This window comes from Pterocles gutturalis, unplaced genomic scaffold (assembly GCF_000699245.1).
Source record: "Pterocles gutturalis isolate BGI_N339 unplaced genomic scaffold, ASM69924v1 scaffold21091, whole genome shotgun sequence".
Lineage (NCBI taxonomy): Eukaryota > Metazoa > Chordata > Aves > Pterocliformes > Pteroclidae > Pterocles > Pterocles gutturalis.
Genome location: NW_010098360.1, coordinates 1,254 through 19,697, shown reverse-complemented (window position 1 = coordinate 19,697; position 18,444 = coordinate 1,254). Strand labels below are relative to the sequence as shown.

The 18,444-nt window shown below is 38.3% G+C and overlaps 1 protein-coding gene across 1 annotated transcript; it reads right to left on the bottom strand.

The window, feature by feature from the left end:
* Nucleotides 1-2,656: 2,656 nt before the first annotated feature.
* On the bottom strand, nt 2,657-17,834 carry CWC15 (CWC15 spliceosome-associated protein). The gene is made up of 6 exons (XM_010072749.1): nt 17,699-17,834; nt 15,533-15,645; nt 14,486-14,574; nt 13,591-13,701; nt 3,794-3,912; nt 2,657-3,097 (listed from the first exon to the last, which is right to left on the bottom strand). The coding sequence occupies exons 1-6, from the start codon at nt 17,827-17,829 to the stop codon at nt 2,968-2,970; spliced, it is 693 nt and encodes a 230-aa protein (XP_010071051.1). The 5' UTR covers nt 17,830-17,834; the 3' UTR covers nt 2,657-2,967.
* Nucleotides 17,835-18,444: the final 610 nt, after the last annotated feature.

Genomic DNA, 18,444 nt, shown 5'->3' with positions numbered 1-18,444 from the left:
AAACGCACATAATAATTTTGCTGGTTGCAATATTCAGACTTCAATATTCAGCCATCTACTTGAGGAAGACAAGTAGATGCTAAACATTTTAGAACCTTGTATACACACAGCACAATTATTTCCAGCTGCAGGACTATCATTAAGCTTTACTCCTCACACTATTAAACCCTTTAGAATTATAAAAGACATTCCAAGAAAAATTTTGAAAGACAAGGCTTTCTAAAAAAACCTCAGAAGTTTAACTGTTAGTCCCTATGGAAAATAGATCCTGGTTTTCGGTTCCAATGCTACGCTGAAGATAACCATAAAGAAGGAGGAAACTGTTTATAAAGGAAGTGGCTTTGTTTCAAGCCACCAGTGCCAGTGAGTTCAGGTGTTGCTTACAAAAACACAGGAGCAAACAATCCTGATTGCTAGGAACTGTAAAATATTGCATTCCCTGAAGTGCTGAATGTTAACTTTCTTCCATTTCATCTCCTGGAACAGCTACCTTGACAGATCCCCAGCCTTTGTTGAAAGTTATTTGTCATACTGAACAGAGGCTTCTGGAAAAAAGCTATGCTGGGAGCAGAGGTGCAGAACATCACAGCCTGATGTTTTTAAGAACTCGCAGTCACACTGCTGTTTTACAAAAACAAATGATCTGCTTGTCTTTTCCTATGTATGAGTAGAAGAAGCACAGTAGAAAATTAAACATCAATACAGTATCAGTACTGAAAGCACAGGGTTCTTCCCTGACAAAAAACACAAAGTGCTTTAGTTTTCCAGTACTAGTGAAGAAAATTCAGTAGTTAATGATGCAAAACCCACCAAGAGATAAGGCTTGAGATTCCTTAATTATCATATTGTGTTTGCCTATAGCTCAGTCCTCAGATTGTGGGTCAGCTTACACTGCTGAAGGCTAAAATACAAAAGCTTTAAGGGGGAAGGTTAGAGATAGGATCTGCAAATTTTGTGGTTGAGCTGAACAAAGCAGCCAACAAAAATCCTCAAATAAAGCTGCAGCCCGGCTATACCATCCCTACGGCTCTTTCTCCAGAACCAGGGAGGGAGAGAGCTACTGGAAAAAATGACTGAGTACACCTATGCATTATGCAAAAGTTTAAGAAGGGGGTTCCTGCAGGTGCAGAGAACAACTGCCTGCACATCTGAAGAAGATCTCATCCAGCCCCGGCCATCTGACTTCTTCCAATTTGCATTATGAGTTACATTATTTCAAGAACACAAATGATGGCATTACATACTTATGATTTCCGTGAAGGCACTGAACTGGTGTTTCAACGACATCTCCCTCTCTCCAATAAAACTGTATACTCATTTGCTCACTTTGGCACAGTGATTACATCTTGTAATACTCCGAGACCACTGTATTTTTTTTGCTGTTGCCATAACAACTATGCTGTTAGGTCAGACGTAAAGCAGCCGCTGGTTTCACTGCCAGACCCTGACAAGTACAGCTCTTAACATTTTTTCCCCTTCTAAATACATTGTCTATATACCAAGATTTTTTAGTATTTTAATTTAAAGAAAGACAATTACAAATTACACCCATTTTTCTGCTTCCCAAGAATCACTGCTATCTTGAGGCAGGTAGCAGAAGTAACTCCAACATGTATTCTTCCAGTCGCTGCAGAAGCTCACATGACCTGAAGCATGCTGAAAATCTCTTACAAGTAAATATGGGTATTAGCTGCTGGCATCAGTACACTACACATGGCTTAATGAAAGGCTGGCAAATGCAGCTAAACCTAATGAAAGCTTTTACAGGATAGCAGAGCCATGCCCAACAAAAATCTAAGACGTTGTGCTCTACATTTACTCTCTTAAAAAGAAAATCATATATATTTTCAAATTAAGAGCTTGAAAATAATGATGTGGCTATGAAACCGCACCTCTAAGAATGAACTAGCCTGAGCATAACAAAGGCAAGGAAAAAGGCAGGAATTTTACCTAAACACATCTGAGTTCTGCCACTGTAGCCTTCTAGGTAGAGAGGTAACTACATTTTGCAAATGTTAGGTTCATATCTGGTGCATCACTTGACCATGATTTCAAAGGCAACCGAGGAGAGAAAAAAAATCCCTTCACAACTGAATTTTTTTTCAGTCATTCATATTTTATACTGTCCTATTAAGTGTTAAAATGTACACTGAAGAAGTAAACAAAGTGTACCATAGTATCTTGAGGAGATCACTTGTTTAATAAAAACAGTCACTTGCAATTTTCTAACACTATTACTCCTGAACCACACACAAACACACTGAGCCTTGGGGCTGCGTGGTTGAGGCTGAAAGATTGAACACAGCTTTATCGAGGAGGAAGAAGCCCTGTGGTTCCACAGAGCATTTCCCTCTCAATGTTCCCCCAAGCATTACAGAAGTGCTGAGCCAAAAGAACCCAGAAAGCAGAGCTGCTGAGAACTTCGAGCTATCCCACCAAACCGTAACTTGGTTGACAGTAAGAAGAAACTAAAACCCAAAGATTATTAACTAAGTTTCTAACTAGCTATTAAGAGGAAGTCCAGTTTGCTGCAGAAAATCTAGCTCTTTCCAGTTCACACTCCTTATCATACTCAGCTAGTCCCAATCTTTGATAATACTGACATTTATGTAAGTTGCACAATTTACAAACCATCATCACTACAAATACAGGTTGGTTTGGAAAGCAATTGAAACAATTAGAAGTATTTATTGCAAACCAGCTTCACTTCTATCTACAAGGCAGCCAGTAAAAGTAAATGCACGTGAACACAAACATTCAGGAAACACAAACTGATTTAATTAAAACTGAAAAGGAACACATACTGCAGGAATAAAAACTCCAGATACATAATTACTAATTATGAAGCTGGTGATCTTGGAAAAGCATTTGGGAATTCATGACCAAGTATTCAGCTTTGAATTCTGAGGGAAAGGGAGGGAATAACCATGACCTTCCAAGTCCTTCAGCACCACAGATAAAATTGTACTACTTGATATATTTTTCCATGAACTTTTTGTGAAATTCTGATCGCAGAGTATCATTCACGAATCTTTTGTCCTTTTTTGTTTCGTCTATCCCTTTGGCACAATTCTTGAAGACAACATCATCATCCCATCTGAAAACAAATGTTAACTTCAGTAAATTTGTATGAAAATTAGATGCAACTTACAAAAATACATAAATGAAGTTTGGCCTATTTAAACATACTAAGAACTACTAGTCATAAGGATTAGATTTTAGTCTTCAAGAAAAAAAGATCTATTTTTCTAATCCAAGCCACGCTCCTGAGTTAGAAATGAGATATCAGTAGATTAAAGGTTATTTTTTCTTTACAGAAAATAATGACCATTTGAACAGAGCAGAAAAAAACCCTTTATTCTAATGGCCCTAATTCTGATGTACACAACAGTACTTGGAATATCTGCAAAGAACTGTATTCACAAAATGGCTGTTATTTCTTAATTCTAGTTACACTAAAAAACCCCAAACCAGCTAGATTTTAAAGAGGAGCATAACATCAAATTTCTTGGGGAACTTTGGTACTGTTACTTTTAGTATCATTATGAACAATATCAGACAAACACAATTCTCAATCTCTCTCTCTCTTTTTTTAAACACATAGGAGCAAGATGATTTGTTTAGAGAGATGCACAAGACAATCACCACCTGCATCAGTATCCCAATTCTATATTACACTGCTTGTGATAAGAAGTGAGGAAGGAAATAAAAACCAATGTCAGTGATAACATTTTCAGACTCTGAGTAACGAGAGCAAGCAAGGGGATGGACATCAGTACAGACTGCACAGTACCTCCTCTTCACTTTGAAATTTGCTTGAGGCTGTGCTGGGCCAGTAAGTTTCAGCAGTGGGTTACCACTCAGAATGTTCTCCATCCGAATTCTTTCTTCTTCAGCCTTTTGCTCTTGTTCCTGAGAACCAGAAATGGATATATTACTTTTCTAGGTCACTTTTCTCATCTAGCTGGTAGAGATAAACATAATTTAACTGAGAAGATGCACATGGATAGAGATTTAATTCCTAGCTCAAACTTTTCTGGGTGTTTGACACTTGCATATGAGTACAACAAGGATAGAAGCAGAGATGCTCTAAAGAGCTTACCATTGGTAATCAACTGTCAATTTAGCAACACTCATATCTGCTCCACTTACCTCTGGTGTTCCATCAAATATTCAGTAAATTCCAGCTTTACCATTTACATATTTATTATATTAAAAACTGTATACAGATTAAAAGATTTTCTTTATCCTCATGGGAAAAGAGAGTACATTATACACTATTCATTATTTACAGCAGGCTGAAACTTCCTTATCTTCAGCAATCTGCTTGGGTTTTACAACTACAACTTCCCTAAGGACCAGTTTAAAAAGAATATTGAGAAATTTAAGGTGAAACTGAGCAGTGGATGTCATAAGACTATTTAAGAGTCCCAATCTTAAGGAGCAGAAAAATTGTCTTCTTCTTGTACTGTCAAAAGCAGGTAACTCTAGCCTACGTGAAGCACTGCACTACAGGCAACACAAAGTAGCTTCCAATGCCCACACCTCCAAGCTGTATTAATATATTTAGTGACTTAAATGTTCACAGACTTCAAAATGAATGCGTAATATTCACTTTACATCAACATATTCTTCCACAACCTTTCAAATGTATTACAAGGATTGTTCTTTGATGAAAGTACCAGAAGGAAAAAAAAATAAAATTGGATGACTAACTAGGTCTCGCGTTCCCTGTACGCTGAACTATGGTCTGAAGACATTCTAGTTAAAAAACACACTGAAGTCTCATCAGCACTGCAGGAGACTCAAACCATGTCTTTTAACAACGATATAAACTAAAGACAAAGATATCACAAGGTTGTGGTTTGTGGTTTTTTTTTTTTTCCAAACTGCAGAAAATTAATGACTGAGGACTTCTATGGGATCCCAAAAGAGGAAATGTTTTTCTTGATGACAGCGTTTGCAAGATTTAAGTGCTAAGCTTGAACACTGATGCTAGCCAGAGTCCTCTAGCTTCAAACATTTAATCAATACTAAGTGAATTATTACTAAAACTATCTACATTTTACAATGTTTTCCACTTGGACTGATCAAGTATGTGAAATATTCCTATAAAACACCTCAGCGCTCTTAAGAACAATACTAACTTAACATACGTACAAATACCAGATGATGCAGGATCACTGGTAAAGATTTTACCTTTCAAAAATCTACTCAAGTTTTAGTTATGAAAAAGCACCTACCATTACACTGCTTCTCACAAACAGAATTTAGAACCAGCTGTAATTAATTGCCAGTGGGATGGGAAAAGCTCCCCAAAAGGGCATATTGCTTAGAAGCATGGCACAGCTTCAGGAGAAGCCCTGTAATGCCCTTATTAAAACATACGCAAAGGCAAAACTTGCCCTTGCTGCTGTATCCAAGGAGCTTTAACACAAACTGCAGCAGTTAGAAGTTATTAACACAAATCAAGTTTCACATTTTCAAACACAGCTCTAAATCCAACATTTACATTCCAACTTTAGTTATCAACATCCCAGTAAATAAGAAAAATACAAATTCAAATTACAGATTTCTTTCCTCTGTGGATTACAGACAAGGAATGTATGCAGCTGCTTCTTCACAGTATGCCAACCTCTGACTTACCATCTTCTTTCCTCATAACATGGAGGAGCCAACAGCAGTGAAATCCAATTTACTGCAGTCTGTGTCACATGTTCCCACCAAAAGCCGACCAGTCTTTGGACTACTGTACAGGACATGCACGCAAAACACTTCTAAGAAACTAAGCAAAAACTAGAACACTGGTACAAGCAAAAGAAAATCAGTACTGATTCTCAGGTACCTCCCGAGAGGTGATCAGATTCTGTTTAAGCCCATAAAGCAAATTTACAACAGGATGCAAGCATGTGAAGTGTTCTCTGTGTTGCCCACACAGCCCAATAAGGTGGGCTTTGCCTCATTAAATTTAATCTCTGATGCTCCATTAAAAGTGAAACTTTGAAAAAACAGGAGGTCTGGGACAAATCTTAAAACTAAGAATGCTACAAAACAAAAATTCATACTGGACTATACTCAAGAGAAGACAGCGTTAATAAGAGTATTGTAAGAAACTAATATTCCCCTGTTGAAAAATGCTTCTACAGAGAGAGCTTCTTCCAAGTTGTATATATGCAAACAGACACAGACATTTTAAAGCTGAACTCCAGGAGAACTCTTCTCAAGTTGACACGCAGAGCATGGCAGTCTCACCCTCAAATTTCTAAGACATTAACCTCAGTCAGGACCCAAAGTTACTGAACCTGTGCATCGTGCACCACTTTATCTGCTGGTATAACTATCTTATGACGTTTTTTTATGAAGCTTGGAAAAGCATCCACACTCCACTGACAAATACAGAACTACAGTGGACTGCACAACAGTGCTTCTTCGATGGTCAAAAGTCCACTGGAGTCAGTCAGCACCTTTTGGGGGGAATTACAGTTGTTCTTCCCTCCCTTCCTCCATTTCAGATTTAATCTCAACAGTTCCTACAAAGCTGATGGTTCCAGCATCATCCACCATGCACGAAGAGAAATGAAAAGCACTCAGTCAGTCATTTGAATGGTAAACATACTGAATCACTAGAGGAAGATAAAGTCAATATTAAAAATCATAAAAAAATACGCATACAGTACTCCAGTGTTCTTATTACACACAGATGTACATTTAATTTTTCTACAGTAAGATTTTAAAAAGGCATGTTAGGCATCATCCTAACTTCTATCTGCTTTACATAACCCACATAATATCCTCCAGCCTCAATTAGCCTGACATAGTTTGCTTTCTCATTACTAAAAAAGCATTATCAGACTGAAGTAATAAAATGTGCTGCTAAAAAAAAGAAACAAAATTGAAACAACACTTTCAAGAAGCGTCAGACTACAAGAAGTAGTATAAGACTAAGAGTAGGATTTAGCTCCAGATTAAGACACCTACATCTAGACGTCTGCTTGTAGGCACCTGAGCTCGCCTCTCAGCAGAGATCTAGTGAATACAGTAAGGAGTCAAGATGGCTCTTCTGCTCCCACTAAACTTCACACACAGGAGACCAACCATGCTCCAGGCTCTACTGACTGCATCTCCGCTGCACCACCATGGAAGCTGGGACACGTAACATCAAGCCCAACAACTTGGCATTTCAAGTACAACTGAATTCTGTCTAAAACTGCTAAGTGCTAGGAAAAAACTACATTGATTGAAGTCAACTGCAATTCCAGAGGACTGGTGGGTAGCAAAAATTACACTATAATTAAAAGAAATGTTAGGGACAATCTTGGAAATTTAAAATTATTACCTTTTACTTTTGCACCTATTAAGTTATTAAAAACAATAAGAACACAACACTAACAGAAACTGCCAAACAATTTTTATGTTGACAATAGTAATATAAAACATCTATGAATCTTATTTTCAAAGGTTAATTTTCCCTATTCACAATAAGAGATGCTGCAGAGCCCCTGGGCACTTTGTGTGACCCTCTGCTGCTTCTCAGCTCTGCTCAGAATCAGAACTCTGCTGGCTTTTAGACCTGCAGAGAGAGCACAACTGGAAGCAGTAACGAGCTGCATAACCTTATCTTTGTCATAGAGATTAGAGTCTGAATACAAACAGGGGACCAATCTGTTAAAGCATCACCAGATTTAGTTGCTTTACAAAGACAGCCCGGCATGCATGGTAATTTATTTATGGAATTCAGTCCTTCAAAGCTGTTCAAGGTTGTGTGACTTTTCGCTATAAGTTTTAAGAACCAGGCTAATTCTAAGATTGGTCTTGAAGATTTTTTGTATTATTTAGCTTCACTAAAACCTCCCAAATAATTTTTTCAAGATTAAAAAAAATAAGGTAATTTACTAAGTTTTGTATCTTAGAGACATGACACGGAGGAAACACTAGGTGTAACTCACAGTGGTACAAAGCTGACATTTACACTTAAGCTAAGTTACAGATTTTGGCCAGAGCTGCAGAATTCCACATCTCCAGCCAAAAGAGGTTTTCATTATGTTTCAGAATTTTCCACATAAATCTTCCACTGCCCACTCTTCCACTGAAAGCTGGGATGCTCCAGGCGATGGAGCATGGGTTGTATCAAATCAAACAGACCAGACACAACTTTCATAGCTGTCTGAGCTTCACACCTCTGAGGCACGATCAAGCACAGCTGTTCACAAAATAAGTGGCTGGGGTTGCTCCAAAACCTACATTGTTCTTTTGTGTGGCAGAACAAAGGCTTATTAAGCTAAAACACTATGGATACAACAAACCCACAACAGAAGAAAAGCCTAAGGGAGAGAATAATATATCTCTATTCACTCCACCCTTTCTAAAATAAGGCCTCTTTGTCTGCCTTTCCATTTCAGCAGGACAAGGTATACAACTCTTTTCCTAAGCCATTTTAGAAAAAAAAGACGTTACAGATTATTCCATCACTGCAGACAGCAGCGCTGTGCTTTTCAATGGCAGCATGTTGCACCAACTATCTACAGAGATGAATCAGACATCAACCATGTTATAACCACCACATTAGAGGCAGAGGCAACAGAACAGGAATATTACGGTGTGGGGAATAAGACTGGACTGGCAGAGGGGATCCCATACCCCAAGGAAGCAGATGGAGATGCTGCAATGCAAATCACATCTCACAGTAAGCCTTCACTGCACAACTGAACTCACCACGCGGAATCACAGCTGTGGAAAAAAAAAAAAAAGCGGACAAAACTATATTAACCTTAACTAAACAATTACTCCTTATCTTGCTGTAAGAATAACAGTCCCTTGGCATATTTGTTTCTGACCGCAAAGGAAAGCAAAACATTATTGTTACCATGGTTATTTTTTTTTTTTAGTATAGTTCCTACCTTTAGCACAGAGCAAGATTACTTTTACAGAAAGTGCTGAAATTCCTGAAATTACTCCCTTGTACTAAAGTAAGTTACCCTGCTCAGTTTTTATAGATGTTGAGTAACTGAAAGAAAATCTGAAATATCCACATTTCATTGAAGGCTGGGGAAAAAAAAGTAAAAACAACAACAACAAAAAAATCACTTAACCTTATTTTAATGCTAATTTTTGAATGACAAACTATGACAGCACTGCCTTTAGCAGCAGGGAAGGAAACTTAGTAACGTGGAGATCCACCTATGCAAATTACTAAAACAGTGAAATACAGCGATTCAAACAACTAACTCGAACTTCAAAAGAGTAATCACAACTGCAGTGTCTACATGCAGATTTATTGCCATTTTGCCCACAAGGGAGGGGACATTATCTGTAGTCCTTGGCAAGGATCAGTATCGCTAGCGTGTCTCAAACATTTAATGAAGGAACACACTCTGTCATCTGCTTTTGCTTCTTTACTGAAATTCTTTCTTAATCACAGATTTTATATTTTAGTTTTAGAGAGACCCTTAACATTTAAGTGAAAACGTTAATATCTATCAAGATTAATTTTCTAATGTTTTATTTGAAAATCTGTGACATGGTTAAAACACAGGGCAGCGCTAAGATCTATTCTGACCACTGGTAAAGCAATGTATCTAGTTCTAGAGAAACACTTTGTCAAATAAAACTGTAAGAAAACAAACCAAAAACTTTAAGCCTGGTCTTATATACGCCTAAAATGAGTGGATATTAGAATAGCTTTGCTGGAACTGCACATTTACATTCAGCTGCTCACTGGTTTGAGGTTTGTTTTTAATTATTTCCATTTACCTTTTAAGGAAGTGCGTGAAAATTAAAAATCAAGAGCCTCATAATGCTGAGTTTGGAATACTGAAACATGTTTCCATAAAACCTACCCATGGACAGTTCACACAGACAGCAGACCTAGTGTTCGTACAGTTTTAGACAGACCCAGAATTATTCCACAGAAATGGCTTTCAAAATGAAAATTTCCTGGTCAGCTTAGTGTCTACTAGAAACAACATGAGAGATTAAAATCGTAGAGGACATGAGAAAAGTCAGGAATCATCCCATGCTCAATCAGTTTTTAAAAACATTTGTAGTACTTATTTAATGTTTCTACAGAATTCAAGGGAATGTAAGCATTTTCAGAAGTTAACAAGCTTTGACAAGAATTGCTTATTAGGTTGACAAACTATTTGCTTCACACATTAAAGGGAAATATCAACGTGATGGAAGTTAGAACCTCTTAATATTAACACTTGTCAAAATTAGATTTAGAGTGTGATTTCTATGGAAATTGGTATTACCACGTAAGGAAGTTAACAGAGAGCATGACGATCTGAAGAAAAGCAGATTCTTAGCCTTTATTTTTAACTGCTGTCTCACTAGAGATGCCTTTTAAAAGGAGAAGTCCTCTTTTCATGGCAACTTAAATACTGGACACCAAAGCGATGAGTGAAAACAGTTAACAAAAATACAGTTTACTTTAAATGGAGTCTCAGAAATAATTGGGCTAGCACTTTAATAAATCAAAATAACTAAAGTATCAGGAAAACATTTGCCTATGACACAAACTTGGGCTCTATTACTGTATTTTACCCACTTCCATCTTGTTAAAACCCTGGCACGTTCCAAGAAGATGCAAAGACACATTGATTTGTCTGTATAAGAACAAAGAGATTTTAGAACGATGCACAGAAGAGTGAACAGGCATTCACTCTGCAGTTTCCCTTTGCCTTGACACTGGTTTACGTGTAATGTCTACTACGGCCAGCACTGTTTCTGCAGAACCCACCCCTGTATGTGGATTAGGACCAATGGCAACTACACAATTAAGGCTTTACATGAGACGTTATCCTGAAGTCAGCTGGATGACTAACATAAGGTTACTTACAAAATTAGGTTTAAATTACGGTTTGCAATACATAATAATATGAAATCTCACATACCTGAAGGGAAAAGAGACATATAAAATGGCTATAAAATGCTTTGCCAGTAACACCTTACTTCAAAGCCATGGAAAACAAGCATAATTTAAACAGACTGCAGCCCTAAAGCCAACATACATGAGTGATCTTTCCTAAGGAGACCTTTACTCCTAGAGGCTCTTTCTGAGGCTGCACCCTACTTTGACTTTTACTTTTTCTACCAACGCAGTCTTAGTTTCCTACTCTCAAAAAACCCCAAGAAAATAAAATTCCAAAAACCTGTAGAGCACCCACTATTTCCTGAAGATGTCAATTTTTAAGAGAGCCTATCTGCCACCAGCCCGTGAAAGGATGAACAGAGTAGGTGGTGACTGTGCAATAGTGTGCACTATTGCAAATAAATAACTAATTTTTAGGAAGAAACAAATGTATTCATTTCAGACAAACATGCATGTATTCAGTACACACATGGCACTGGACATTATAAAACCTGCTTCTGGGGGAAGGAGAGTATCCCTGAAGGCAAAAAATACTACCAGTTAGAAGAGTGGTAAAATAAAACAAATGCTACACTAAATACTTCATACCTTTTAGCACCCTCTAGTGACAAAATAAGAATTTAATAGAGTATTCCTGCTTTCTACACATGAACAGAGAAGCATGCACTTCATTGTCTGTGCTGCAATTTACTACCCTTATTTTCCTAATGCAAGTTTTCTACACTGAAATGTGACAAGTTATACTGCTTAATCTAGATGTGTAATTTCATTTATCAGGCAAAGTGAAAAATCCACACAGGTCTAAGCTTTCACTTTAAGGACTGTGCAAGGACAGCTGAAGTAGAAGTCTTTCCTACACACTGCTACCCTTAATTTGTAGGTGAGTGTATTTCACACAAGAATACACGGAATAATTGTTGCCAGTGTTTTTAAGTAATTTTCACCATGTTATTACTGCAGAACACAATTTCATTGCTACATGATGGGCTGCGACTGCCTAGAAAGAGATGAGAGACACTTTCAGACACATTTTAATGTAAAAGACCACTGACAGGCCAGATGGAGAATCAAGTATCAACAGTCTTTACAGCAAAATTTCTGCACTGAAGCAGCACAGTACAGCTTTTAGTCTTCCAACTACTCAACTGCAAAATTGCAGAGCTCACTGGTTTTACAGGCCTTATTGTTTCTAAAGGTAAATTTCTATATTGTTAGCCAAGAGTAGCAAGCACTACATTGCTGTCTACAGCAGTTACAACATTATTCTCTCCTAGGTGTTCCTAGGGTCTGTTAGATCCTACTCACTGTTGTTCACTGCTGGTTGACTGTACTGGAGAGCATTCATGAAAAGTATAAGCATGTGTGTTAAGCTACAGGAAAGGCTATTATTAGTTGAGAGGCACAAAAACATTAAGCTGTCACAGCAGCCTTTGATTAGCCCCCTGATCAGCACTTGGCATGTTTATTTAGCATGTTCTAAAAACCATCTCACATTACCTTAAACAAAGATGACAGGTGGCTTGGTTTTGGGAGATTTCTGGATGGGCTTTTTGGTTGTTTGAGTTTTTTCTTTTGTTTTTTTTACACTAATGGAGAATCTACTTACAAAAACATACAAAACTACTCAAACTGAAGCATGCACCATTTTTCAAAAGCACTAAAATGATTTAAGCCCTGTTCAAAAACCAGAAAGTGCTTAATAAAAGCAGAAGAGGGAATGCTGCACATATCCGCCACTTCTGTTGCACCACCAGCAGCAGAGCGTTTCAGCAGTACAGATGAAACAGCTGGACTCTAAACTCTGCTGCAATGCAATGTTAGAGCCAGTACAGTTCATCCTAAATCCTGATCAGTTTGACAACACAGACTACTCCCAGAAACAGTCCCTAGAAGACCATTTATCAATCAGGGATTTTGCTAATGCACTCCATCCCAACAAACTTTCTTACACTAAGGAGGTATGGAAGCCAAAGGCATAGGATTTGATTCTGCTCATGGGAAAACAATCTCTAACTACAGAGACTTCCCCCGCCTTTCAAGGGCAGAACATGATACTTCTGTATGGAGAGAGATTATAGGGAGGTATGAAGGTTACATGTGAGGTGACTTTCCAAGTTCTGAAAAGACTGCCATCTTATTACTCATTTTTGTGGCGACATTTTTCAAATAAACTCGCCTGTGTATAACCAACATGAAAATAATTCTGTCTTACAGTTACAACTGGTGCTCCTTGCCAAGGCAACACAGAACCAATGCTGTGAAAGCGCAACTACGGTATAAAATTTGAAGCCATATGAAAGCATCAAAAAGCACTATTATTTTAACTTCATAAAAATAATTATATTTCTTGTTTCATAAAAAGCTAGTTAACAAATGAATTTACACTGGATAGTATGTAGCTCACTAATACCACTATATATAGCTGTCTTCAGAGGAGGACTTGGGTATGAAAAGCACGATTATCTTGACTCACTGCCTCTACAAAGTGTTGGGAAAGTGAATAAAATATTTTTGCAAGTAAAATGTTCAGTATGTCTACTAAAGAAAAAAGTTTTTGACAACAATTACTAGATAGAATAAAAAAATCCACCATATCTGAGAAGAGCTTTGAGGGGCACTTACTTTACCAGTTCTCACTCATCCTAGGTACTTAAGGCATACCAGTTTCAATAAACACCAGTTTGCAAAAAACAGATGCCTTTTAATGGGTGAAATTTTACCTTCCGAGCCTGTTCTTCAGCTCGTTCTTTCTTGATTTTTTCCAGTTCAGCCAGAAGAGCTGCAGTGTCATCATCATCACTGTCTTCCAAGTCCTCATCTTCATCATCTTCCTAATAGCAACAAATGGGAACAAGAAGCAGCTCGTTCATTTCATTTAATAAAAACAGCCCTGGTCTGCCCAGATAAAAATCCAATTTGCTGATGGTTGTTTTCTGAAGCACTTGGGTGTTTGTAGCAGCAGCAAATACAATACAAATGGTTTATTTGCTCTTGTACAGTGAAGTCAAGACAAAAATATGTTTGTGATTTTTGGATGACTGCAATTAATCTTTTATAATTGAAATGCTATGCAGCTGACAGATGATAGAGGATGGCTGTCCTCAATCACTTGCTAATCATTGCAACACAAGCCATTGTAGTGTGTCCAAATACCCCGTCCAATATTGTTGGGACCAAATATAACAGGATTTAAAAAACCTGAGCTTATTGTCAAGCCTTAGACCTAACTCCTAGATGTCAGCATGAGGAGAGGAGCCAAAAGCAAGAATCCATAGCTCATGCAGACAGTCAGTATATCTCAATAGTTCTGCCTTTGGGGAATTCTACCTAACCCAGTAGTTGACCAAGTCTAAAAAGTCACCTATTTCCCATACTTTAGGAGGTCTTTTCAGTTCACTATTTTTTGTGCGCTTTCCAAGAATATCATTACAGCATGGACCAGAATCCACTGAAACACTCTGGACTTCCACCACAGTAGAGTAACTGTAAAAGGAAGATATGTTGGAAGCTTGCTTAAATCTTTAGCAGACCTAAAAGTACATATTCTATTAACAGCAAATCCTGAAGGCAGGACAGGACAATGAAAGAAAAGAAGACAGAAAAAAAGATACATACATCAGTAAGAGGATCATCTGCATCAAGATTTGCTGCAGGAATCTGGTCTAGCCGAGGCTTCTTCGACACAGAAGATGATGTTGTGTGTTCTGTGACACAAGATTTAAAAAAAAAAAAAAAGTGACTAACTTCACTTAACAGATCTAACATCAGAAAGCAAAAACCTTCACAAGCAATTTATCTTGCATTAGAGTAAGAGATACAAGCTTATGCTTACTTTGTCCTAACTTCTCAATCTTAATGCCCATGCTAATTCCTCTCCTGGAGGTATTCTCAAGGGAAGCAATAACATCCCCAAATTCACCTTTTGGCCTCCAGAAGTTTTTTTAAGTAATTATTTCAAGAAGAAAGAACAGCAAAAGAAAAAGTTGTAGAGAAATATCCTTATTCTATACATCCAATAAATGTCCTTATTCTATATATCCAACTGAAGGGTTCCCCTTGAGGACCACCCCAAAGCACTGCTGTGGGCTAGTTTGCTCCAAACCACATCTGCTTTCACCTCTGAATTTGAAAATCCCACACCACCTTCACACCTAAATGTAAAGTACTTAAATTCTGTCAAGGTTAATACTAAAAATTACTATTTCTCAAAAACCCCTTTGATTTTCATTTTAATTATCACTTCACTGTATCTGGACAGATTCACATACTTTAAAAACAGATTTATTGTTACACTGGTGCTATAACACTAGAAGATGAGTCATTCCCCTCCTCCTTCCTGTCTCACTTGTCCAAGTACAAAGAAAAGCCCTTTATGAGCTGTACATACTTGTTGCCAATTCATTACAATCACACTGTATCAGCTGGCCTGCATGATGGCCTGTGCTCTTCTACTGGCTGGCCTAGATTCTGCCAGCACGAAGCCAGCATGAAAGCCAGTGGACATTCCCTTGCAGGTCAACAGCTCTAAACTATCAGACCAACACTCTAAATTTCACTCTTATGACATGCTGTCTGCAATCTGCAAGTGTCTTGCAACACTGAGTTTTGTGCACAAGCAATGTCACACAAAGGTATTATGACTTTTTGTTTCTTTGTTTTCACCTCTGGTTGGCCTGTCTCTATTCTTTTCTCTTGCAGCAACCCGTTCTCTCTCCTCCAGCTCCCTTCTGAAATCACGGTTACGCACCTCTTCAGGGGCATCCTGAGTGGCCTGTCTAAAAAACAAGAGGTGGGAAAAAAAGCTGAAGTTGACAGGCTGCAGCTGGGAGCAATTTTTTGAAGGAGGTCAGTAAATCCTGGAGTGAACAGTTAAGCGTAAAGAACAAGAACTGGGTACCAGGTAGACATATGTTTCTTTATTCTCTCTTTATCAGCCCCCTTCTCTGTATGCATTACACACACAGACATGCACTGCCGCACACACATGCTCCTCCCAGTGGCTCTCAAATGAATTAAAAGACGCTACATAAATTCCTACAAAACCAGAATGACCACGTCTTCCTCTTGTAGCTACGTCTAAATCTTCTGTCCTCCAGCAGTCCAAGCCCAGTGTCCCAGCAGACACCCACCACTGTTACGGTCAACTTTCCTTACCGTTTTATCATCCCAAGTTGCTGCTTCAAACACTGTCTCTATGGCTTACAGATAAGATGAAGACTAGCAGATAATCTTCATAAACCTTTTCCCCCTCCAAGAGACATACAAGACAGTTTCCCACAATCATAAAAAGAAGTCTGGAGAGCAGGCAAAACAGTAGCTTTCATGAAACATACTGCAAATACATGTTTTTCCCTCTTTTATACGACACATGCTGGCCAAAAGCAACAGACTATTTGAGTCATGCTAAGTTCCACCTAGACAGCATTGGATTTCTGTGAAAATCTTGAAAAGAACTAATGAATAAAAACAAACAGCAATTCCTTTCACCTTTCTGTGAACCCAGTGCTGGAAGTTAAGATTGCCTGAAGAAACCCAGACTTGAGCCACTATAAATACATTGTGTGTACAGCCTGTCTTCATGATGAAGTATTTTGTTTGCTTTTGTAATTAAAAACCTGAACTTGGAATCCCTGATACAGCTGCAAAATCTCCCCAAACCCTGTGTCATTCAACTGAACATGAGTGGGCCTGAAACACCAAGCTTTTCCTGCAATGATGCAGTCCTGGCGATTTAAGAAAGACAACTTCATATTAGGTATTCAGGAGAAAGAAAAGAAGACACTTAATGTCGCCTCCATCTCTCTCTCACGCACACAAAGAGAGTTGTTAAAACATACGTTGTATATTCCTGCACATATTTGTCCCCACACACTTATTTCAAAGCAACAGACTGCTGTTCCAAGCACCACTTTTGTTTGAAGAAACAAACCACCAGCAATTTTCCCATAACAACAAAATGCAATGATTTTGGTATTCTCCAAAACACAACAACTCCCTCGTCCATACATATTCTTCAAAACCAAATGGGCAGGAGGGAAGAAGTGAAAGGGTAAACACCTGAACAAAAAAAGTGCACACGTAAAACCTCAACAGTAGTTTCACTGACAAGAGTAACATCAGCTAGATCAAAAAAACATTTTTAAGCTGATACATTTCATTTAAATTCTAGACATCTGTATTATATTTCAGGATAATGAGGATTTATTATGCATTTCAAACAAAGAAAAATATTCATAAGATCATCTTTCACACCAATTAAAGCTATTTCCTCCCCCAGGACCTGCATGAACCACTTGCAGTCTTTAACAACAGCTCTTCCAACAGGTACTACTACCCAAGCGCTATTCTGTGATTTCCCTGCCTCTTCTTAATGCCCCTTCCCCAGTGGTCCTTTACCAAATATATGATGTGGTTTTCCTGCTTTTAAGACATGCTCAACTTCTCTCCTCTCATCCCACTCTGCTCTGCAAATGACAGCACCCTCCATGGCTCAGTCAGCTCCCACTGTTCCTGTTGATTTTCTTTCCACTCCACTGTCTGAAATCCTTGGTGTTCAAATCTCGCCTTCTTTTGATGACTCACTTCCATAAGCAGTGATAAATACCACCAAAATTAAACCTCTGCAATTGCTTGCGATGCATTCAGTCTCCTAGGTCTGCTTTTAAGACTTAAACTTTCAGCCCCCTCACTCAGCACTGCTGCACAATTTCTAGTGTCTGCTCAGCGACAAGCACATGAACATCTACTGTGAAAAATTTCAGAGTACTGCTCATAACAAAATATCACACCCAGCCTGTTTTGCTGTAAGACCAAAACCCCAATACTAACCTGTATTTGATTTTAGTATGAGAAGGAAGGTCTCTGCTGGAATATTGTTTGGATAGCTGACTTAAGTCTCCTTCACCTTTTCCTCTTCCTCCTCTTGCAGGTTCAAATGTTGGCCTTGCTGCTGTTGTCATTTTAATTACTACTGAATGAAAGGGAAAAACAGTCAGTACTACAACTTACAGTGGAAAACATTAACCAGAAGCTACTTTGTTCCTGGAATTGCAGTGGCAATGACAAGTCCCACTACACAATACCATTTAAGGAGCTTTTTATTGACAAAACTGACAGAATCTATTCAGATTTTCAAGACAGACTTTTCCAACGTTTGAAAGATGATACACAGGCTCTAACAAGATAATGAAGCAAAGCAATGCTTATAAACTAAATAAAACTGGCCAGGAGCCAGACTCCTATCCTTAAGACAAGTGGTACAGTATTGCAACTGAACTCTTGCCCCTCCTGAAAAATGACAGACAAAAATAACTGCCTACTGGGAATGGCCCCCTCTATTACTCCCCAAACTGTATCTAGGTATCATAATCAGAAACACTAGCTGACACAGACCACAGCATGCCTAGGATGTGTTGATTATTAAATACTGATGAAGTTCACGTACCCTGAATGCTCCAGCTCTCATCCTGGCCCTGTTCAAGTCCTCCGATACAGGCACAGCACTGCCATTAATACTGCAGCACAGTCTTTTGGGACCGACCTGTGCAGAGCTCCAGCTGGCCATCAAAACCTTC